Source organism: Esox lucius, chromosome 7 (assembly GCF_011004845.1).
Source record: "Esox lucius isolate fEsoLuc1 chromosome 7, fEsoLuc1.pri, whole genome shotgun sequence".
NCBI lineage: Eukaryota > Metazoa > Chordata > Actinopteri > Esociformes > Esocidae > Esox > Esox lucius.
In genome coordinates this window covers 1,734,002-1,757,769 of record NC_047575.1, presented here as the reverse complement: position 1 = coordinate 1,757,769, position 23,768 = coordinate 1,734,002, and the positions used below count along the sequence as shown (strand labels likewise).

The window sequence follows — 23,768 nt, the reverse complement described above, 5'->3', positions numbered from 1 at the left end:
TTTTTATTTACCGAGCCTTAAGAGAATCCAAGAATGCATCTGAAAACAAAACAAGTATATACAAGACAAACATGCAATATTTTGATGGTCCCACTATGTATGCAATTAATGTTTGCTCCCGTTTGGTGAGTGTTGCTTGAAGCAATGAGAAAGTATGCAGAAAGTGAGACGTAAACAGCCCTTGGTTTTTTTTGCACGGGTCGGGGCCACTCGTCCTGTTGCCCCTGCTGTGCAGAGGTGACCGAGATATCTTTATATCAATTTTTCCACTGGTGGTGCGTCGACATAAGCAGAACAAAATCGCACAGACAAGTGAAAAAATTAACAGGACGTTTTTGTCTGGGCTGTCTCGGTTCCAGTAGTCTCTTGCGGGGCACCATTGGTCTGCCATTCTCTGTTCTCACCAGAAAAATATAAGTCTCGCTTCAGGGTCTGAAAAGCGTTTAGTTAGGTTTATGTTTGGGAACGCCATCAGCACGGCCAACGTCTTCTAAACGCCCATCGTCGCCTTAGTTATACATACCAAACTAGAGTTAAAAGTACCTTTCAGAACAAGCACATTTTCTACAAATTAACTCCAAAACGTAATAAGTTACTGCGAACGAGATTGGTCTGTTAAGTAGTTGTGCCACTTCACGAACTTAATGCACTAGCTTTTTCCCCCCGCTCAAACCACTGAAAAAAACATTGTGTGATGTCTTCCCGTAAGACTCAATGTGGGCGTCACCGTTTCGGGTGGTTTCCTTTCCTTAAGATTGCCATATTGAGAGCGTTCACTCAGATTTCCAGAATTTTCGTTCAGTACAACGCGGATTCCAAAGATTTATTTTTTTAACATAGCAATGGTCTTCAATATTAGTCTACTTAAGAATACCATGCACTTTGCACACATCAATACTTGTCTAAGTGTAATTTATTTTAGGGCTTTTGGTAAAAATCAACGATGCGACATTACGGAACAAGCCATACTACGAACTATACACTGATGAAAAAAAAAAGGAAATACTGATGAGGATAAAATTACTGGCAAAAGAAAATGCATGATTTATTTGGCAACTTTATTCAAGTCATCCCTCTCCCCCAATGTGTAAAATGAACCCAAGCTAATTTAGAAAAGGGTGAAAATAAATACAATTTTACTGGAATTTGATTTCTGTATATTGTTAAATGTAGAATCCATCAAATATCTTTGCACCCAAAGCAAAACTCCCAATACCCCACTCTGTACACCTTCAGTCTCTAACCAAAAAATGTCAATGTGGACAATTGACAATGTGAAACATCAGTTACACACCTTTGAATTAAATATAGGAAGTACTCTATATATTTATACATATTTATATATGTATTCAGTAAACATCTACTGTTCATCTGGCATACCACTCTAACAGTAGTTCTGTTAATTGTGAACATCGAAGTTGGCACATGTATTAAAAAAATTTAACCCTTTGTTTTCTTTAAAAGAAAAAAATTGCAGAGGAGTACTGCTTATCACAGATCGTGAAACAACGTAACAACTGATGCCAACAAGACTGCAACTGCATAGTACAATCTCCATTCCTAAGAATTCAATTTCCTAGGTGTACTAAAATAACATAAGGACATGAAGTCTGCTGCAAATACAAATACTGATCTTCACCAGTGGCCAGGTAAATTTACAATTCTAGATTTTTTTATTATCCAACGCGACCCAGAGAAGTGGCATCTTTCCTTTAAGCCATAGAAGACCAAATACGTGGGGCCGAGCTGAGGGACCACAGAGGGCATGGAAGAGGAGGGAAACCAGGGGTTCCTCTACCCCATTTAAGAGCGCAATATTGGGATACATGAGAGGCTTGTATAGGTGAGAAGATGGATGGGTGATAGGTAGGAGATTAAAAGACTGGTAAATTGGGGGGGGTGGGGGTGGGGGGGGTGGTAATGGAAGCCCGTAGAGAATGTAAATGGACCTCCGACAGGCAGGGTGACGTCTAGATTAGGTCAGCCACATTCATAGGCATCTCTTCAACTGTGGTGTTGTAGAATGTCTCAATGTCCCGAAGTGTGCGCTTGTCCTCCTCAGTCACCATGTTGATGGCAACACCCTTCCTGCCAAAACGGCCTCCTCTCCCGATTCTGTAAAGCAAAAATCATGCATAGAATTATAATAAATTATAAAGCATACATATAATTATTCAAATACAAAAACAAGAGAGGAATGAGAGCTGGATAAAAGAAATCTGGAAGATTTAGACTTCTAGAGCTAGCTAGGTCAATTTCAGTACAATACCACGGTCAAATAAAAAGAGCACCAATTTAACTCAATTTTCACCTAATATCGACTAATCACCTTAAATCGGAACAATAGTGACACGTGATTTCTCCATGGCTTGGCTTTCAATGTGTTCCCAGGGCACATCCTACCTGTGAATGTAGTTCTCACGGTTGGTCGGCAGGTCGTAGTTGATAACCAGAGAGACCTGTTGGACATCGATACCTCTGGCCTGAAAGGACAACCGCAATCAGCAGAATGCCTGACCTGTTGCGGTCCTTGTTTGTGAACAAAAGTGCAGTGTAACTTTTCCTGTGTGGATTAGTTGCAAAAATAAGCGTGGCCCTACCAACACTAGGTTATGGGGTTTGACTCAATTTACACATTTCTCTTTATATAGAAACATGTTTGTACAGACAAGTTACACAGTCACTGTAAAGCCAGTCACTTTGGGGAAAAGCAAGCCTGCCAAGTCTAGAAACAATGTTCAGAGGGCCAGAGTGCCCAGGCAGTAGCGAGCAACTTTCTCTCCAGAACTCCACTCACCAGGAGATCTGTGGTGATGAGGACACGGCTGGAGCCAGAACGGAACTCCCTCATAATCAAGTCCCTCTCCTTCTGGTCCATGTCGCCGTGCTAGGTAAGGGATGAATGCAAGCATTAAATCTTTAGAGAATGATGGGCCAAACAGGCATTCATGCTCAATACTGTCCCCATCATTTCAACACATACGGCATCAAATCACTACTTCTGATCACATGACATCAGGTTCTTTAAAAATAAATTAAGAAATTAGATATAAAAAGCAACTCTAAAGATCAATATAAACAGTGGCAAAACCACTCCCTCAAACAAGTATTATCAAATGCACCACTCCAAACCTCAATCCTATGGAAAATACACACATTTATTCTGCTTGTTGTTTACAAATATCATAAATCATTCAATGAACCACAATTTTAACAAAACATTGATAAGCAAAAGTGGATCAGATATGTCCTCCTGATAACAGGAAATAGAACAGACTTAAGATGATCAATAGCTGATGACTGCAGTGGTCAGTAGATCTGTCACATAAATGTTTTGAGAATTGCATAAGGCCACAACACAAATGTTTCAACTGTCTCAGTGTGTTGTTGAGGGGTGAACCCTTGTTTGTGGGACAGGGTTAAACCTCCTCTACAACACTGAAGAGAAACCTTATCTGGTTAATCACTGTACCAATCAGATCAGAGTCTCACTGCACACAATGGTCCACTAAGGCCGCATTTCCACAGGTGCCAAACACTGGTGTGTTACCCTTAAGCCCCAGACTTTAAGGCAGGGTTTACAGCCTAAGTTCGAAATATTGCAAAAATCTGAAAATGTCTATCAAAAACAGATGCAGGAAAACTAATCCATGCTTTTGTTACTTCTAGATAAGATTACGGCAATGCTCTTCTTTCCGGTTTCCCTAGAATTTCTGAACAAACAGCCAGAGGCAGGGCCTTCTCTCATAGAGCTCCACTACCGTGGAAAAGCAAACTCAGTGCAAACTTTCAAGTGTCTACTAAAGACCCATCTCTACAGCATGGTCTATGATCAAGTGTGGTCTGGCTCAGGGGCGTGAAGGTGATCAGAAAGGCTTTATACTGTCCACCCTTGCCATCTTGCCAGGTGGGCTCTCATTGCCATTGGGATGCCCTCCCTCCAATGCCATTCGGGGACAGAGTCACTGGCTTGTTGTCTCTCTGTTGCACACTTGTGCAATTCGGCTGTACTCTGCTGGCAATACTCTGCCCTCATTCAGGGTGGTTGTGGTTGGTGGGGGTCCCTTTTGTTGATGCTTGGTAATGTGGGTGGATTGATATCCTGCCTGTCCGGGACCCCGTCCGGGACCCCGTCCGGGACCCCGTCCGGGACCTCCCCCGCATAGGACCACAGTGACACTGGACCCACCTGTCTCAGCCCCAAGGTCTTACACTGCTATATTATTGTGTTGGGGGAGTAGGGTCAGTTCTCCTTCTCCACTATAAATCACTGTAGATCTAAGGAATGCATTTTGAAAATTTTCCCTGACTCCTGACGTTTTTAAACTTATGAGGACATGAGGTCTTGGCCCACACCAGAGGAGTACCAGGCTTGAAAGACCTGTTGCTGTCCCGGTCCAAAGTCCTCCTGGTTGTGTTGCAGACCAAGACGAAACCTGACGATTTCAGCTGCCACTGTAAAAGTTATTTGTAACAACTGCTGACGTAAAAAGGGCTTTATAAACAAACTTGATTGACTGATTTTATTACTTAAGTTCAAACACCGTATTGTAAAACTGAGCATGGCATTGTTCTTTATTTAACCAGAAAGATATTGCCTTTTATTTTTAGTAACTGGAAAACCCAATCGTGTTGATCGTTTACACTTCCCTCTCCACATGAGCCACTCAAGTCCTTGGTACCAAATGAATAGTGAAAACAAAAAAGTCTGGAGCCAACTTTAGCATAAATCACCGGAGTCGCTCTGGTACCAGGGTAAAGCACCAGTGGAAACACGGCATTATACCGGGTTTCCAGAACCTCTCCTCAGACCGTAGGAAAAAACTACCCCAGATCTTTTACAGAGCAACACTGACAAAAAGATACAAACTGGACTCGCTATAGAAACAACGCTAGACGATCAACTCAATAGCAAGTTTTGGCCACCTCTCCGCAATTCTTATATTGTGCCTTTTAAATACACCACCATACCCAGTGACAGGGGTGGAACCAGTTAAAGAAAAGCACTAAAATCTAAGAAAAAAAGAAAAACTGTAGGACACTGGCACAGAGCTGGTGGTCCAGGGGTTCTTACCAGGGCAGAGACCGTGAAATCCCTGGCGTGCATCTTCTCAGTTAGCCAGTCCACCTTTCGGCGGGTGTTGATAAAGATGACGGCCTGGGTGATAGTCAATGTCTCGTAAAGGTCACAAAGAGTGTCCAGCTTCCACTCCTAACACAAGAAAAAGAAGCATAGTCAGGGCTTAGACATGGAAATAACATAGGACCAATAACTTCATATTTATACTGGCTAGGATACACTGCTGAAAATGATCCATTCCTACAAAACCAAAGGAAGAGGAGGCTATGCCTAACTAAACACTGATTAGTATTTTATTTGAACAGCACACTTTTGCTGCATTCTATTGATTAAATAGGGCTGGTATATATCAGTATATCATGGGTTCAAATCCATTCTGCTAAATCTCATGAGGATAAGATTCAACCTAGAAGTTAAGGTCATAAATTAGTGAAGATGATTCTGGCGTGCTAGTTCTGGAATACATTTAATACATAGAACGGCTGGGGGTACACAGGCAGTGTTTCCCTCTTATTGTAATAACAGAGGTGGCCCGCCGCTGCTAAAACGTGATGTGCCTCCACAGAAAACCTGAATATTTTCATGAAATATGATTTTTTTTCCCAAGCTGAGTGCTGTTCACACAGTTTATTATCGCACCAGCATCAGAGCAGCAACGCCCTGCATCTGACGTTCGGAGTGTCAAACCAGCAAGTCAGGCCAAAGAAACAATAGGTTGTGTCTGTGCACATGCAAGTTTTTGTGGAACGGTCAGTAAATGGCTGTGACATTGATATAAAGGTAGCCATAGTCTGAGCCACAACCAAAAGTAAGCAAGCTAACCAACTATTAAAACATAACTACAATAGATTGGAAACAGATTCTGCCGCAACAATAAAAACCCTGGTTCTCTGATTTTCCCTCCCCCCACCAATTACAACCATGTGTACATTTTCAATGCAAAAGTATGTGGGGGGGAAATAAACAATTATTTAAATAATACTTTACATATATTGCCTCATGTGTTAGTACCTAGTGGCTTTTAAGTCTGGGAGGCGATTCATGAACAATTTTAGAAAATGGTTAATTGAGAGTCAATATTTAGGTTATAATTAGGGAATGGTGTTTAAAACAGAATTGTCAAATAATGTTAAGAAAATAAAGTTGAGAGAGACTGGTGTACAGGGATGTTTTAGCATTTCATGCATTGAGCCTTTTGTTGTTGATTCCCCCCCTCTGATTTAAGAACCACTAACAGCCACACCTCTTTCTCCACGTTGATGTAAAACTGACGGATGCCCTCCAGGGTCAGCTCCTCCTTCTTAACCAGGATGCGGATGGGATCGCGCATGAACTTCTTAGTGACTTCCAGCACGTCCTGAGGCATTGTGGCAGACAGGAGCACCACCTGAACACAGAAGCAAGACAAGAGGCATTGTGAAGCTTTGGCTTGTGTTCCATGTCCACCCTAGCACTGCAGAACAAGTTATAATACCCTTGGGTGGGGTCTGTTTTCCAAGGACAAAAATAAAAATGGGATTTGTCCTACACAGTGAGTGAATTACAAGGCATTGCCTTCCTATACGAAGCGAGCACACAGGCACGGAAGAATTATGTTATTGATTGATTGAATGTTAAAAAGGGCTAAATGAGCAGCCTTGGCAACGGAGCGTGCCAGGCACACCAGTTACAGTTCCAAATAAACTGCCTACCCTCCAGTTTTTTATGCACAAGGGTCTAGAATGTTGCAAACAACAAAAACACATTCAGCGACAGCATCTTGTGGATGAAAGAGGTTCAATGAGAACATCAAGAATTGAGCCAGGTGGCAGACAGGCCAGTTACAGACAAATACCAAAGCAGTACCTCAAAGCACACCCCTAGTTGGTCCTTGGCTATTCCACCAGACAACACCTAGTTCAACACCTCTCTGCTAAAAACAGGAACTGGCTTGAACAGTATAGAATTATAAAACATTGCCTGGTCTGACAAATCCTGGTTCAGTTATTAGTTAGCGGCCAGCAGTCCCAAAGCCAACACAAAATAGAGCATCTTTGGGATGACATGAAACGGGCAGTTTGCAACATGAATGTACTGCCACCCAATCTATAGCAAATGCATGATGCCACCACATCAGTGTGGATCAACATCGGCAGAATATTACCGTTAATTTATAGAATTCACAGCAGAACACAAAGGGAATCCATCCCAAATTGCATGGGTGTACCCAATAAACTGGCTACTGACTAATGACATTTATGTCAACGATCGCACAAATATCCTTAAGGATTTGCGTAAGGGAGCATGCACATTAGGTGCCCTTACCTGTGTGCTGGTGCCCAGCTTCTGAAAAATCTCATATATTTGGTCCTTGAAACCCCGGCTCAACATCTCATCAGCTTCGTCCAGGACAAACATCTTGATGTACTTAGAAGCTGGCAGGGGAAGATTAGCACTTTGTTTTAGTCAACTGGAACCCAAAATAGTAAAATTTCAACGTTTCAAAATAAACAGCCACAAACTCGAGTTACAATAGCAGTGAACATCACCAGCATAAACCAAGGCCACTCACAGAGAAACTTGCGGTTCAGCATGTCAAACACACGGCCAGGAGTCCCGACCACTATATTGGGGGCCTCAGCTTGGAGCTTTGTCACCTCATTGCGGACATTGGTGCCACCAATACAGGCATGGCAGGATGCTCCCATGTAGTCGCCGAGAGCCAGGATCACTTTCTGGATCTGAGAGGAGAAAGGGTACAATAGGAAAAATTTTACACCAGCAGTTGTCGTTAACTAATTTTAAATGGAACCCTCATGAGAACACGGCCAGTGGGTAAAAAGACATTGGTCAAAGAAAGCGGTCTCAGGATAATCAACATAAAAAAATGCCTCTTATTTACCCTGCTCCCAGGGTCATTTCAGCACATTGGCAGTCAACTTCTGACGGCATCAGTCAAGAGGTATCATAACGTATCCAATTGGTGCAAATTATGAGTTGGTGCCCATAGTATGAGTCAGCCCGTTGCTCACTGCAGAGTTGGCTGGGATGTTTATGGCTTCGGTTCACCATTTGACAGACAAAAGACTCTGTGCCACTCACCGGGGTGACAATAGGAGCAAGCTACATGGTTTTATTCACTATGGAACCGAGCTGGCCTGGCTGCTTATCCGCCATACTTGTTAGAATCGCTCTGGAAAGGAACATGTTAAAAGAAAATGCCCAAGCCAGTGTGGTACAGTCGCGGAGTTGACAATGTGAAAAGGCATCAGGAGTTCCATTTAAAGGTGAAGGGTTTTCATTGTTTTAAGACACCTGAAATGAGTGTAACCTGCCTGCTGAGCCAACTCTCGGGTGGGGGCAAGGACCAGGGCTTGGGTGCCCTTCAGCTCGATATCAATCTGCTGGAGGATGGAGATAGCGAATGTGGCGGTCTTCCCTGTGCCGGACTGGGCCTGTGCAATGACATCAAAACCTGATGGGGGAGAAAGGGCTTATTTCTAGATATACAAGGTGCAAAACAATTAGTAGCAGTAAACAACCAACCAGTACTTATTGGCCAAAACCAGGTATGTCTCACCACCTTTCAAGCTTGGTTATCACGACTTTGGAAACCAATTAAACTATGTTTGAAGTTTGTCACCGTGTTAACACTGGGATCCTAATTGGACATATATTCTGTGGTGTATAAATTAATGATCAATACCGTACACATTGATTCTTGAAGAACAACTTAGTTCAACTGTCCTATCCCATCAGAACTGAAAGTATAAGGTTGTTAAACTTTAAAAATGTAAACACTTAAGCCTCAAAACATGGCAATCAATACAAGTGATAACATGGCTCCTCATGTCCTTTATCGCTTTGACACGTTCTCCAGGAAAATCCCTCAGCAATTTAGACAGATTGGGTGTCTTCATATTGTTAAACATTAAAGATCTAAAACAAACAAACCAGATGAAGAGGTTACATCAGGTTTAAGATTTTTATCATTGAGCAAACATGCACTTACCCTTGATACAAGGGAGGATGGCCCTCTGCTGAATGGCAGAGGGTTTCTCAAAACCATAAGCATAGATTCCTCTCAGGAGAGTCTCACGCAGGGCCATCTCATCAAAGCTGTCCACGATCTCATTCCAGTTACTCTATGGAGGTCAGGGTAAAATGACAATGACTGTTGTGAGATTGTATGAAACACCCCAGGTCTGTAGTTTTCATACATAACACCCATTATAGTGTTGGTAACTAGCAGTAGAGATCAAAAGCCATGCCAGACCTTCATTGTGGGTGTGAGTCAGATGCATCTTCTCCACCCCAATAGACTACACGCCACTCAAATATCCTACCAGTCGTTCATCCAACTTTTATTTTATTTTTAATTCAACTGTCTTGAGCAACACTTACCTCAATGATGCCATCTGGCTCCATGCCCTCAGGGCCATTGTCCCTGTTGGATAGGTCTCTGGATCAAAGGGTTAATATGTTAATACTGTCATGTTTTATAACAAATGTGTCAATGTGGATAAAACTACCTCTGGCTAAAGCTACACACGGTCTAGCTAATGCAATATAGTTTGGTTCTTATGGGCATGGCTAGCCCCCATGGACCCCAATAGTTGCATTAAGGCAGCCATGTTCATTAAACACGCATAAGATGGTCGTTTTGGTATGCAACCATAGGTATAGACGACCAGCAATGCGAAAGCTGGGGCACACGCCCAACTTGCGACGTAAATGAGATAAATACATCAGAGATAATCTTGACAATGCAGACGATTCTAACACGCTCATATATTGCGTTACTAGTGTTTGGATAAATGCCTAAAGGGAATAACCAAATAAGTGAGGATTCACTGGCTAGGCCCTGTGAGAACATTAAAACACAGATGAAACGCCTTCTGTGCAGTAGTAGTAGCTAGCATAAGTTGGCTAGCTGTTGCTGGCACTTAAAAAAAAAAATACGACAGTGTACGTTCTGCTAGCCAGTTAGCGTTAGAGATCACTTAACTGAGTGACCCACACGACAGCAAGTTCTCGCTACCATTTATTGCAAATGTAATCAGATTAACAAGCCATGTGCTCGAGGCGGACCAAAAAAAAAGTTAGCAATGGTGGCTCCAACAAAGACGTTATGCTGTTAACAGTACTATCAAAAAAACTATTTGAAAACGTATGAACAGGAATATACAGACTAAACTAACTTTCGCTATACGAAACGTTAGCCAGACGAGTGGTAATCGTAAATCCACGTTCATCTTTAGTTGACGCATCAGACATTACAAACAACCACTGTGGAAAACATTTATGAGTAGACTGGGCCAGGCCACAATTTCCCCCCAACCTCTGGTGATCGCCAGTAAAATAAATGAGTTACTACCTAGCTAGTTAACGTTAACTAACGATCATACCAATTCGCTACCCGTTACTAAATTGTAATATGTACGGTTGATTCATACAAAGACAAAGCCTTATCGTTGGGCCTGGCAGGCTAGTAGGCCGCTGAAATCCGAATACAACTCGCTAGCAACCCGTTGTTCACGTTAGCACTAAAACGACAGTACAAGGAACCAGATCTTATGCAAGCTAATATTATCTAACAGCCAGAGCATGTTGCATTTTATAACGGAATTGCGGAACTGACAGGGTTATTGTAGACGTGTTACGGATCAAAACAAATCAGCGAAACTATTTACTGGATTATTTACCTCTCTTCATAATCCGCCGACATTATCACAAAGGGCGAATACGCCGCGAAAATGTTTTATATATGACAACGTGGTGTGGAATGTACAGTTTTGATTGCAGAGGTAGCCCATCATTCAATGTTGACCACACCCATTGTGACATTGGATTGGCTCACGAATACGCCACTAAAGTTGTGGTCGCCACCTTTTTTAAATCCAAAACAGGAACAAAAAGGATTCATCATTTGGTTTCACCCCTGCCCCCACACTATTGGGAGATACATAAAGAAATATCCTTTCATTGGACTAACTTAATAAACAATTTTAACTTCAACGAATGACAAAATAGGTACCTGTCCAATACTCCAGTGTTTATTACAGGGGTGTATTTATTATGGCAGAAGAATGAAACATGGTGTATTAAAGTGTTAAGAACTTTTGTTGAGTATGATAAAAACCTGCAAAACGTCTATATTCTTCCAAATGATTATTAGTTGAATATAATGAATGCAAAACAGAGGTTGTGGATTAAAATCTAATGGATGATAACATTTTAATCTTTATTAGTTACTTGTCACAACAAATAAAAAACAGTAACTTCACATTTGTATGAACTCCACCAGCCATTACCTTTGAACAAGATAGATACAATTACAAACAACGGTTCATAAATTTAATCCAAATCAACTGAATGTACATTTGTGGTCCAACATGTTAAAATTTAAATGTAAGGGAATTTTATTTCCAACACTGGTTTCCATCTAACTGGCAAATTATTTTCATGCAAATTATCATTTTTCAAATCAAGAAAATATGCATTAGTTGCAGATTTTAAAAAGTGCACGTTGATGTAGTGCACATTCAGAAATGTCTAAGTTACTTAAATTGCTCATGTGCCAAATACATATCGAAAGCTCATAGATGTTATTTCCATGACATCTACCACTGTTGTTTGTCACAAAAAGGGTTAAATAGCAAATGTGCCCACTCTGGTTTCAGTCATGACTTCAAAAAATTATCAACAAATGGTGCTAGCAGAGAGCTCACAAGGTGCGAGTCAGCTACTCTAGTATTCCCAATCTTTCCCATTCTGTGGACCACCAAAATATCTTGAGGACCAACAATTCAGTTGTGGAATTTGTTTATCAAAATATATTGGGAGTCAAATGTAGTTCTTTTATAAGTAAAACAAATAACTGTAATGTTATAAACAATTTATATTCTGTAAAATACTGAAACAACCAGTATAGGCTAACTGATTAGGGCTGTTTTTTATCCTGTATTTTATTTGCTAGAAATGTTGAATGGAAATCTGGTTAATAAAAATACATATTTCACAGTGTAAAATCACCTTCTTGTATTTTGGAATAGATGTTCCAGTCAAGCTCACAGCAAGAGCTTGCAATGACACAACTCTTTGTACATTAATCTCCTTAGCTTAGGCATGTCCAGCTGGCCAAATCTAAAAGGCTGTTCCAAGGCTAGGCACTTACAGTACTGTGGAAAAAAAAAAGAAAAGCAATGTTGAGTATATCAAATTTATATATCAGATATCAAAGCTAATTGGGTGTGATATACAGTGCCTTTGGAAAGTATTCAGACCCCTTCTCATTTTATTGTGTTATAGATTTAATAAAAAATGTATAAAGAATATAATTTGCAATAAATCTACACACAATAATACATAATGAAGAAGCAATTAGACATTTCTGCCAGTTGAGCTCAGTTACATCATGTGTCCTATGATCATCCTTGAAATGTCTCTAGAACCAAGTGTCTGGTGAAAAGAAGGTATCACTCATTACCTGCCTAATACAGCTGAATTGTAGTTCACTGACACACCACATCCAAACTGAGAAAGCTTGAGAGGAAGAATGGGAGAAACCTAACAAATTCAAGCGCGCAAAGCTGATGAGGGTATACTCAACAAGACTCAAAGCTGTGTACCGAAGGCACTATAATGCCGCCTTTCCACTGTGGCACACACCACTGCTCAACATGAGCTACCAGACAAGTTCCATTGTCTGATTTTATGGTCCTTTTTAAAAATAACTATTAGTAGCAGTGAAGGGATTCCCTGAGCTGTACGATTGCATACTATTTTCCTATAGAAACACAAACATAAAAAATGCAGTGTGGAGACAGGTGGCCGAGAGAGATTGTGCTTCTGGTGTCAATATTAGATAGATACCTACGTTAGCTGACTGGTGGCTATCTAGCAAGCTGGTTTGCTAGCTAGCATTGCAGGTTGTGTCAAAATGTAGAAATATAAAGCGTAAAATAAATAAATAATACATTTCTATTCCAATTTAAACCATTATAATAACCTGACCTTCCTTCATATACATTTACCTATGCTCAAACCTTGATACACACCTTACCCGCTGTTATGACACTAGCACGACCACAGACACGCCCACAAGCGAAGCACTCTAAGCAATGCTAGCGTTGGATATCCAAAATTTCTGTAACAGTTTGAATTTACCGTAATACACTCTAGGTGTCCATTAGGCAATGTGGCTACGCCAAATGTTCGCATCAAATTCATTTTCAGTTGATATTACGTGACCATGTATGCTGGGCAGTGTGGGATATCAAGCAACACATAGCAAGCATAGGAGACACTGAAAAATAGAGACACGGTTATATTATGCAAACATGAGAAACATTTCGCTTGCTGGCGGTAGGCAACAGCCAATCAGAAAAGGCATGTCTGATATACTTTCCTACCTGGTTCCCTTTACAATAATTCCTACCATACAATCTTTCTTAGAGTAAAATGGACAAAAAATGTATTCTAATCATTAGTATCGTTAGTTGGGAATACTACCAATAAGTGAGAAGACATTTCATTTGGTATTATACAGCAATGTTGTCGTCATCAATTACACAAACATTAGCTACATAGCCAGCTCCTATGACACTATTACTATTAGTAGCTACAGCAGCACTGGCGTAGCATGGTGACGCAGGCTAGACTTTGCTATTTCAATGACATAACATCAGGTGTTTTCAAAGCACGTAACGCGCAAACCCCACCCTATTTCCTGAAGTCCAGGGCTCGACACCAAGTGAAAGCCGGGCCACTCAGGCACGGCCTACTGGCTGACTGGCACTGGCCAATGTCAATGGAAACAGAACAAATTCTAGACTTTAGGGGAAAACACCAGTGTTTGGCACCAGTGGAAACAAAGCATAACTGACAGAGCTCTAACCTCTGTTGACTATTAAGTACAATAACAGGTAAAGTTACAGCCTTGCAATACAGCTGTATAGCTGTGACCAGGAACTGGACTCCTGGTTGCAGCATACCGACAATGCCCAAGGAACTCGCAAGTGGTGCTGCAAATTAGCTCAGCACTGTCGGGGGTTAATGTCAGACAAGGGTTCCCATGCCTTGTTGCACCCTAAAGATTCCTTTTGGTATGTAGGGCATCTGCAAGCCCAATTGTGGTTCTTGGCCGATGAATGAGTTATCCTCCATCCAAGCGGGTGCTGGCAAGTACTTCCTTGTTGAACGCGCATTGTGGTATGAAGCAGAACGGCAGGGAAGCACTTGCACAACGGCAGCGTGAATTGTGGTATGACTCTCCTGAACCGACAGGGAGTTGCTGCGATGAGGCAAGGCCATGGATGTGAATTGGAATTCAAGAAATGAAGAGCGGAGAACTGGCTAAAAAATAAACATGGAAATTATTAGAATAATATCAAATATACTTATATATGTAAGTCAACCCACCTGTAGGACAAATGCACCGCAGTCGCTATCATTGTTCTGCCTGCCCACGTTCTGCAATACAAATGTAAACATCAACATCAACAACAATCACAAAAACATGGTATCAACTCACTGAATAATGACACTGCCCACAAGAAATCCAAAAGTCAGCTTACCATTTTGAAGAAACCCTTCCACCCTTCTATAAAATCCTTCTGCTCTTTCTTGAATGCTTCAGCTTGTAAGTATTTTGCAATGTGCTGAAAATAAAGATAGAGACATTAATATGAATCTACTGAGTGATTAATAACCAGAAAAACAACTAGGCGAGCCTAGTTCATCTGGCCCAAGATTAGAAGGGATGAATGTTGTTGTCCCTGGCTGGTTTCAATCTGCAGTTTTCTATGTGGCAGACTGTGCCTTTAAACATTACGCTATTTAAACAGCAGGAATGTAACTTTTACCTCAGCCATTACATTTTTGCTTTAATAACGTGGACAATAGAATGTGTATTAACGGAACTAAAGTGTACTCCTGTACAAAGATTACTGTAGATCGCTAGCAAATAGCTATACAGTATCTTTAATGAAAACAATTACTCCAATCACTCCATGGCTGGTTTGTTTCTTTAGAAAGCAATAAAAATATAAAAGGGGCACGTAATACAATTATTATTGTAAAAATATATTATAAAAATATAATTATAAATATATGAGAATAATTCATATTACAGAGTGGATATAAATTGTTGTGTGACAGCTGAAAAGTACTTGAGTGGATAACATTTCTAAGAGACAAAAATATGAACGTCTGAGAGGGGAATCAAACCAAAACACTGAAGGTCAGGCATGATCCCACAAGACCACAGAACTTGCTGGTAGGCAGTCCACCTCCACAAAGTGTCCAAATGTAACTTTTACCCCAGCCATTACATTATTTGCTTAAATAATGTGGGCAACAGAATGTTTATTAACGTAACTGAAGTGTACTCTTGTACAAAGTTTACTGTAGATGGTCATCCAGATAATAACAGTTGAATAGCTAACCACTACGCTATGTGAACTACAAGGAAATCAAAAGCATTGGCTGAATCTCAAATCGAATACAAGTACGTACTTCGCCGATGATAGTGAAGTACGTACTTTATTGTATATAGTAAGCTAGTATGCCATTATTGGAACTGATTTGGACATACTACCACATCAGATCATTGCATCTCAACATTAGATCGTTTTGTCATGCATTAACAACACGCCAAGTGACTATTTCATCAAGTTAAAAGACGAGAGAATTATGGAAACCCCTCCTCTTCTAGTGCGCAAGGGGTTGTGATCTATAGGCTATTACCCCAAAAACATTCACGGATGCTTACTTCCAAAATCCACCATAAATAGTCGCAATATATCCATAAACAGTTTCTATTTTAGGCTTACTATAACGTAGCAACTAAGAGTGTAGGCAGCAAAGTGTTTGTCTATCCTGAACAAATCCTATTGCAGAATTTGTTTTGACTGTGGCGAGGCTCGAACACGAGTCCCTTGCATAGTAGGCCGCCTCTCTAACAACTACGCTATTTAACAAAGGGTAGTCAGTCAGTCAGTCACTCACTCAGTAAGAGACATTCGCTCTTCTTGGCCGGCTCCACTTACACAGTACAGCAAAAAATATATATATCCTAAGGAGGAACAATAGACTGACCTTAGGGCAGCGCCGGTTGAGGGTGCGTTGGGAGTCAAAGTATGTGATGGCACGCTGTGGGATATCCACACACACCAGAGACCAGTGCACCTCCAAGTGAATGGGGATCAACAGTAACCTTTTCTGAAATATATCCACCTGAAATGAAGTGTATGGGAGGTTTCTCATGTTGAATGTCAACACTTTTTCACAAAATTGCTTAATTTATTGAAATGAACATTTGACTTGAATTACAAACTACAAACAAATGAAAAAAGTACACAAACAAAACAAGTGAAAAACATCTTGCAACACAAGTAAATAATAGAACATGTGGTAAATCACTCACATTTTTCGTCCACCGCTTGACCCCGTCATAGCCATTTGTCCTAAGCTTGTCATAAAAAAAGCTGTTGAAAAAATGGACCTGCAAGAAAACAGATAACAGAAGGCAGGGTGTAAATGATAATTAGAGTCAGCTTTTGTGCACTTGCACAATCACATACACAAACAAATGTGATGTTTTCTGTGTGTGGGAGGAATGCTTGGAACTAGTGAATGGGGCTAAACATCGGACTTAAATGCTACAGTATAATCATCTGCCAGGACATCACTGTCAATCAAAATGTCCTTATTTCAATTTAAAGGTAAAATCTTTTGTTTATTTTGATCACTTCACAGCATTTAAATTCATATTACCAGGTATAATAATTTTCTTACCTCTTTTGGAACTGTGTCCATGACCAAATCCCCATACATGTTCATGATCTTTGGTTCCAAGAACAAGATAATATGGAAAACAGAACATTAGCATAATGACAGAACAACAGTACACAAACCTCCATTATGCAGTCACGGTTATTACAATGGCAGACACTGAAAAAAATAAACTATTTTTACCTCCTTGTTTTTATTGTGTTTAATTCACACAAGAGTAGACCATACCTGGTCATTTAGCCAATTCTGTCCGTTACAGCGTGCTAAGATCATCCATTGTGAGGACCATGACGCTTATAGTTGACACGGAAACCCCTGGCCATTGCAAGTACCAGAAAGACGTTGGTACGACTGGATGAGATGCTGCACAACCACTTTCCTGAAGGGAAACAACGATGAAGACACTTTTTTAACATGAAAAGACCAAAAACCAGGGCTGAAGGAAAAAGAAGAAACACCAAGAAGGCACCAAGAAGGAAAAAAAAACATTCCAAACGTCATGTGAAAACTACTTGGACTTACAGTATCTTCCAAATGTTTGATCACACCTACTCAGTCAAGGGTATTTCTTGTATTTTCACAATCTTTTCACATTATAGAATTACAGTGAGGGAAAAAGTATTTGATCCCCCTGCTGATTTTGTACGTTCCACTGGCCAAAGAAATTATCTTTCTATAAGTTTAATGGTAGGTTAATTTGAACAGTGAGAGACAGAATAACAACAAAACAAGCAAGCTAGTTCAGCCGGTCCGCAACAGAAAGTATTGCCCTCTCAAGATTCAAACCCAGGTCGCCCATGTGAAAGGCTGTGTCGATAACCACTACACCACGGAGCTGTACATTAGCCAGGTGTCAGTACAGCCTCTTGTCTCTATCCTGAACAAAACCTCCTTTGCCACAAGCCGTTTTTAAAAGTTTTGAAACAATGATACTGTTAAACTGACTAACATTTCTTATTAAGTTTACTTCCATCACAAATAGCGTCTATGTATGGCGTTTGCTACTGGCTGTTTTAACAGCATATTAGCCAGTATCTACTAACTTACTGGAATAGACATGAGAATTGAGCAATTGACAGCAAGTATACCAAAGCTATTGCATTTCATGGCATAAGAATGTATTTTTTTTCTTTCATGGCAAAACAACATACTCTTAACCATGGCCAAGACCAAATAGCTGTCCAAGGCTGTCAGGGACAAGATTGTAGACCTACACAAGGCTGGAATGGAATACAAAACCAATTGCCAAGCAACCTTGGTGAGAAGGTGACAACTGTTGGTGCGATTATTTGCAAATGGAAGAAACCACAAAAGTGTCAACTGTCAATCTCCCTCAGTCTGGGCTTCATGCAAGATCTCACCTTGTGGAGTTGCAATGATCATGGAACGGTGAAGAATCAGCCCAGAACAACACGGGAGGATCTTGTCAATGATCTTAAGGCAGCTGAGGACCATAGTCACCAAGAAACAATTGGTACACACACTACGCCATGTAGGACGAAATCCTGCAGCGCCCGCAATGTCCCCCTGATAAAGAAAGCACATGTACAGGCCCGTCTGAACTTGCCAGTGAACATCTGAATGATTCAGAGGAGAACTGGGTGAAATGTTGTGGTCAGACAAGGCCAAAATAGAGCTCAACTCGCCGTGTTTGGAGGAGGAGGAATGCTGCGTATGACCTCAAGAACACCATCCCCACCATCAAACATGGAGGTGTAAACAGTATGCTTTGGGGGTGCTTTTCTGCTAAGGGGACAGGACAACTTCACAGCATCAAAGGGACGATGGACGGGGGCCATGTACCATCAAATCTTGGGTGAGAACCTCCTTACCTCAGCCAGGGCATTGAAACTGGGTCGTGGATGGGTATACCAGCATGAAAATGACCCAAAACACACGGCCAAGGCAACAAAGGAATGCCTCAAGAAGAAGCACATTAAGGTCCTTGAGTGTCCTAGCCAGTTTCCTGACATTAATCCCATAGAAAATCTGTGGAGGGAGCTGAAGGTTTGAGTTGCCAAACGTCAGCCTCAAATCCTTAATGACTTGGAAAAGATCTGCAAAGAGAAGTAGGACAAAAATCACTCCTGAGATGTGTGCAAACCTGATGGCCAACTACAAGAAACGTCTGACCTTTGTGATTGCCAACAAGGGTTTTACCACCAAGTACTAAGTCATGTTTTGCAGAGGGGTCGAATACTTATTTTACACATTAAAATCCAAAAAAATGTTTTTTTCTGGATTTTTTTTGTTGTTATTCTGCCTCTCACTGTTTAAATAAATCTACCATTGTAACGGTCCCAGCCTGAGGGTCCCAGTTCTGGCATGCCACACTCCCTGCTCGGCGGCCTTCCGCCGCCCCTGCTCCTGCTTGGCAGCCTTCCGTGGCCTGCCCCAGTCCCTGTTCCCGTGGGCCTGCCCCATTCCCTGTTCCGTGGCCTGCCCCAGTCCCCTGTTCCGTGGCCTGCCCCAGTCACGGAACAGCCATAACATTATGAGCCATAACATTATCATTATGAGCCATAACATTATCAGCCATAACATTATGACGACCTGCAAAATATTGTGTAGGTCCCCCCTTTATCACCTAAACAGCCCGGACCCGTCGAGGCATGGACTCTACTAGACCTCTGAAGTTGTGCTGTGGTATCTGGCACCAAAAAGTTAGCAGCAGATCCTTTAAATCCTGTAAGTTGTGAGGTAGGGCTTCCATAGATTGGACTTGTTTGTCCAACACATCCACAGATGCTCGAATGAAATTGAGATCTGGAATTTGGAAGCCAAGTCAACACCTTGAACTCATTGTTGTGTTCCTCAAACCATTCCTGAACTATTTTTGCTTTGTGGCAGGGCGCATTATCCTGCTGAAAGAGGCCAATGCCATCAGGGAATACCGTTGCCATGAAAGGGTGCAAAGTAACATGAATGGCAGGACCAAAGGTTTCACAGCAGAACATTGCCCAAAGCAACACACTGTCTCCGCTGGCTTGCCTTCTTCCCACAGTACATCCTGGTGCCATGTGTTCTCTAGGTAAGCGACTCACACACATCCGGCCATCCACGTGATGTAAAAAAAAACATGATTCATCAGACCAGGCACCTTCTTCCATTGCTCTGTGGTCCAGTTCTGATGCTCACATGCCCATTGTAGGCACTTTCAGGAGTGACAGGGGTCAGCGTAGGCACCCTGACTGGTGTGCGGCTATGCAGCCCCGTATGCAACAAACTGCGATGCACTGTGTGTTCTGACACTTTTCTATCAGTACTAGAATTAACTTTTTCAGCAATTTGACCTACAGTAGCTCGTCTGTTGGATCGTACCACACGGGCCAGCCTTTGCTTCCCACGTGCAACAATGAGCCTTGGCCGCCCATGACCCTGTCGCTTTTCCTTCCTTGGACCACTTCTGATAGGTACTGACCACTGCAGACCAGGAACACCACACAAGGGCTGCAGTTTTGGAGATGCTCTGACCCAGTCGTCAAGCCATCACAATTTGGCCCTTGTCAAGGTCGCTCAGATCCTTACGCTTGCCCATTTTCCCTGCTTCTAACACCAACTTTGAGGACAGAATGTTCACTTGCTGCCTTATATATCCCACCCACTGACAGGTGCCATGATAACGAGATTATGAGTGTTATTCACTCCACCTGTCAGTGGTCATTATTTTATGGCTGATCGGTGTATAGTCAAATTGCTGCAAAGAAACACTATTGAAGGACACCATTAAGAAGACAGCATATACACCATCCCATCTGGTTTGCACTTAGTGGGACTATCATTTGTTTTTCTAGGCTATGTAAGGGCTATTTGATGAAGGAGGGTGATGGTGCTGCATCAGATGACCTGGCCTTCACAATCAAACCGACATCAACACAACTGAGATATTTTGGGATGAGTCGGACCACAGATTAGGAAAAGCAGCAACCAAGTGCTCACCATTTGTGAGAACCCCTTCAAGACTGTTGGAAAAGCATTTCAGGTGACTACCCCATGGAGCTGGCTGAGGAAATTCCAAGAGTGTGCAAAGCTGTCATCAAGGCAAAGAATTGAAACTTCAAAGAGTGTAAAATATTAATGTACCCATACAACCCAACACTTTTTTGGTTACTGCTTGATTCCATGTATGTAATTTCATAGTGGAAAATAATACAAAAATACCCTTGAATGAGTAGGTGTTTCCAAACCATTGACTGGTACTGTAATGCTATAAGAAATGCTAATGTTCACTTCCCGTTAATACATTTTAAAAACAACGCCCTATTATGTAGCCTTAATGAACATGACCATGGATGCCGATAACCCTGTGTTATGGTTCAAGTCCTGCTACTGCGACAAACCTGTGTGAATCAGAGAAGCTCTCGCTGGGGAAGATCTCCTGCAGCTTATCCACCACCTCATCCACATGGATGGGGATCATGCTGCCGTACTGCTGCAGAAACTCTTCCAACATACCTGGGGGAAAAAGGAAAGCAGTTCCACAGTCCATAATAGACTGTAATGACCTAAGTATATCTTTTGCGTGAAAAACTTTAGTCTGGAGCCCAACTAAAGCGGTCTATATGGTTTATAAATGATTTACACAAAGTTAACGTTGACCATTTGCAGTAAGCTACACATCCAATCATCTCAGCCTTGTTCTTTGTTGTTCTTCCACATCTAGGGTAAATAAATGATGAACTGTATGTTTTTAATAGGGGTCCATAAAGGTAGATTGCACTAGTTTCCAATGCCTGACCTGTACAATACCTTGTACACAGGAGATGTGTTCGCCGCTGAGTTGCTTCTGGGGATGGGGTTTACTCCTTGGGATGGTTGGCAGGCCTGTAGGAGAATCCCGGAAACCCATCCTGTCCCTCTCCTCAACCTTAGCTGCACAGCTCGCCACATCATTTAATACTTGTCCATTTGTCGCAATCGCCCATGGGTCTAAATTCAATGTGAGAAAAAGAATGAACCATTTAACAATCTACGGAAAAGCTAGTGATTGTTCTTGCTTTATTTCTGCTCATAACAAGTAATCTAGATACTACCAGTTGTAGAACATTATTATATGATTATTTCATATTTCATGACGCATCTAACATTAAAAAGAGTTTTAAAAATAGTATTATAATAATGTGACATACCGTCTCCTTCTCGATCTTCCCTCTGAAAGCAGCTCTTAGATCCTCCATTCAAACGGGACAGCCCTGGCTTCTGTCTGCTGTGGAGTTTTCGGTTTCTGCTCCTGCAGTGCTGCCATCTTGCCCTAGCTCGCCCGTACCCCCGACCTCTCTTTCCTGCCCGTTTAGCCCACTGGCACCAAGTCCTCCAGTGCAAGGACAGGCAAGTGCGAAGGTATACAGTCCTGTTCAGGCTGTGCCAGCGTGGCAGCCTCCGCACCCTAAACTCATTGGGCTGAATATTTATTTGCGAGGGGCTACCATAGTCCCGGAGTGTGTGTCTAATCTGATGATGGGATGGTGAAAGAAGTGGTGCTGTCCAATCATCCTCTCCTTGTTCTCCCCAATTGAAACCTTCTTCTTCCTGATCCACGCCAATATGATTTTCCATCCCAAACATGATGGGTTCATTCTCATGCTGCTCTAGCCTGAGATACACAGAACAACTATGGACATGTTGAGGCGCAGTAGGATCCAATACAAGCTCTGACCCAGTGGCCTCCAGTATGCTTGTCTCTGGGACCCCTGCACATGTCAGCTCATTGGTCCAGTGGTTCTGTGCAAAGCTGCCTCCACTGTCTCTCATCTCTTTTCAAAAGCACTGGTCCACTGTGTATAGCCTCTACCTGCAAAGAGTGGACATAGTTGAGGAAAAGGCAATCAAATATTGTAAGGGTAATGTTGCTTTTACGTTAACTTATCATGGGAGGCATGAATTAGTTAAATATTAGTGTTTTAATCTGGAGAAAATAGAGAAACTGGCCTGGCCTGAACAAATGCATCTAGAAAATTGGGATTTGACCAGTGTATTTTGGGAATAGTAAAATAATTAGTGGTGTTATTATGTGATAAACAAAATGCAACATATGGTAGTTCAACTATCCAGATACTTTAACTAAATAGCCACGTTAAATTTCATATGAACCACGCGTAACCACGCGTAGCACACAAAAACAGATTTACAACACAGCGGGATAACGGACAAAATGGGAATGATGACGTGAGAGGGGAATAACAAACTACTTACCGTTTATTTTCAAAGTTAATACGAAAGAGATAACAATTATCGGAGTTCTATGTATTAAATGATTTGAAACGAATACCTAGAATACAAATATAAACACTTCCCCTTTCAATGAAAGCTCGCGCTTGTTTACAACGAATCCAGACGGTTTTCCGCCGCATCCAATTGACGTCATTTAGAAGTGGGGTCTAGCTATACTTTCTCCTTTGTTATGTTCCTGTTCTCAGCATCAATAAAAAAATTTTTTTTTTAAATGACCTGGACCTTACCACAGAAGCCAGTCCGTTGCAGTCTGCTAACATGATGCTGTTACCATCTACTATGCTCCCTGGACGACTGTGGTGAAACATGTTGCATAACCCTTAAAAAATATTATGAAGCAAAACACATGAAAGTAAATGCTCCTGCCTACTTACATGCTACTAAATAAATACATAATGCTCTACTGACTTTCACTTAACCATTGACTTTCAATAAATCCTCCCATCTGTTCATTCTCTCATGTTCCCTGTGATGCTGAGAGAGCCCACTTTGGGATGTCAGTAATATGCGTTATCCCTAACCTCTCTCTTGTTGCACTTAAAACTATAACCTCCCTCAGCAAGCATCATTGGTAAGCTTTCCAATGAATACTAGTCAACTTTTTTGCTATCCATGAATCATACACTCACCTAAAGGATTATTAGGAACACCTGTTAAATTTCTCATTAATGCAATTATCTAA

At 41.5% G+C, this 23,768-nt stretch overlaps 2 protein-coding genes across 3 annotated transcripts; both read right to left on the bottom strand.

Annotated features, from left to right (window-relative positions):
• Window positions 1-895: 895 nt before the first annotated feature.
• eif4a1b (eukaryotic translation initiation factor 4A1B) lies at window positions 896-10,840 on the bottom strand. 2 transcript variants are annotated; one of them, XM_010867042.4, is made up of 11 exons: window positions 10,765-10,839; window positions 9,464-9,521; window positions 9,072-9,204; window positions 8,395-8,534; window positions 7,632-7,800; window positions 7,385-7,494; window positions 6,324-6,467; window positions 5,075-5,212; window positions 2,798-2,887; window positions 2,404-2,483; window positions 896-2,115 (listed from the first exon to the last, which is right to left on the bottom strand). In XM_010867042.4, exons 1-11 carry the CDS (start codon window positions 10,785-10,787, stop codon window positions 1,971-1,973), a joined length of 1,230 nt encoding a protein of 409 aa, XP_010865344.1. In that variant the 5' UTR covers window positions 10,788-10,839; the 3' UTR covers window positions 896-1,970. The 2 variants fall into 2 exon arrangements, with proteins under 2 accessions (XP_010865344.1, XP_010865345.1); XM_010867043.3 differs by having other exon boundaries at window positions 2,003-2,115; window positions 2,404-2,529; window positions 10,765-10,840.
• Window positions 10,841-11,264: 424 nt separating this feature from the next.
• LOC105007917 (sentrin-specific protease 3) lies at window positions 11,265-23,633 on the bottom strand. Its single transcript, XM_010867040.4, is given in 14 exon segments — window positions 11,265-12,240; window positions 14,483-14,533; window positions 14,638-14,721; window positions 16,160-16,297; window positions 16,488-16,565; window positions 16,859-16,906; window positions 17,084-17,110; window positions 17,112-17,141; window positions 17,143-17,181; window positions 17,183-17,234; window positions 21,196-21,310; window positions 21,605-21,784; window positions 21,985-22,646; window positions 23,048-23,633. Coding segments are annotated over 13 exon segments (1,575 nt in total). The 5' UTR covers window positions 22,607-22,646; window positions 23,048-23,633; the 3' UTR covers window positions 11,265-12,129.
• Between the last annotated feature and the right edge of the window lie 135 nt (window positions 23,634-23,768).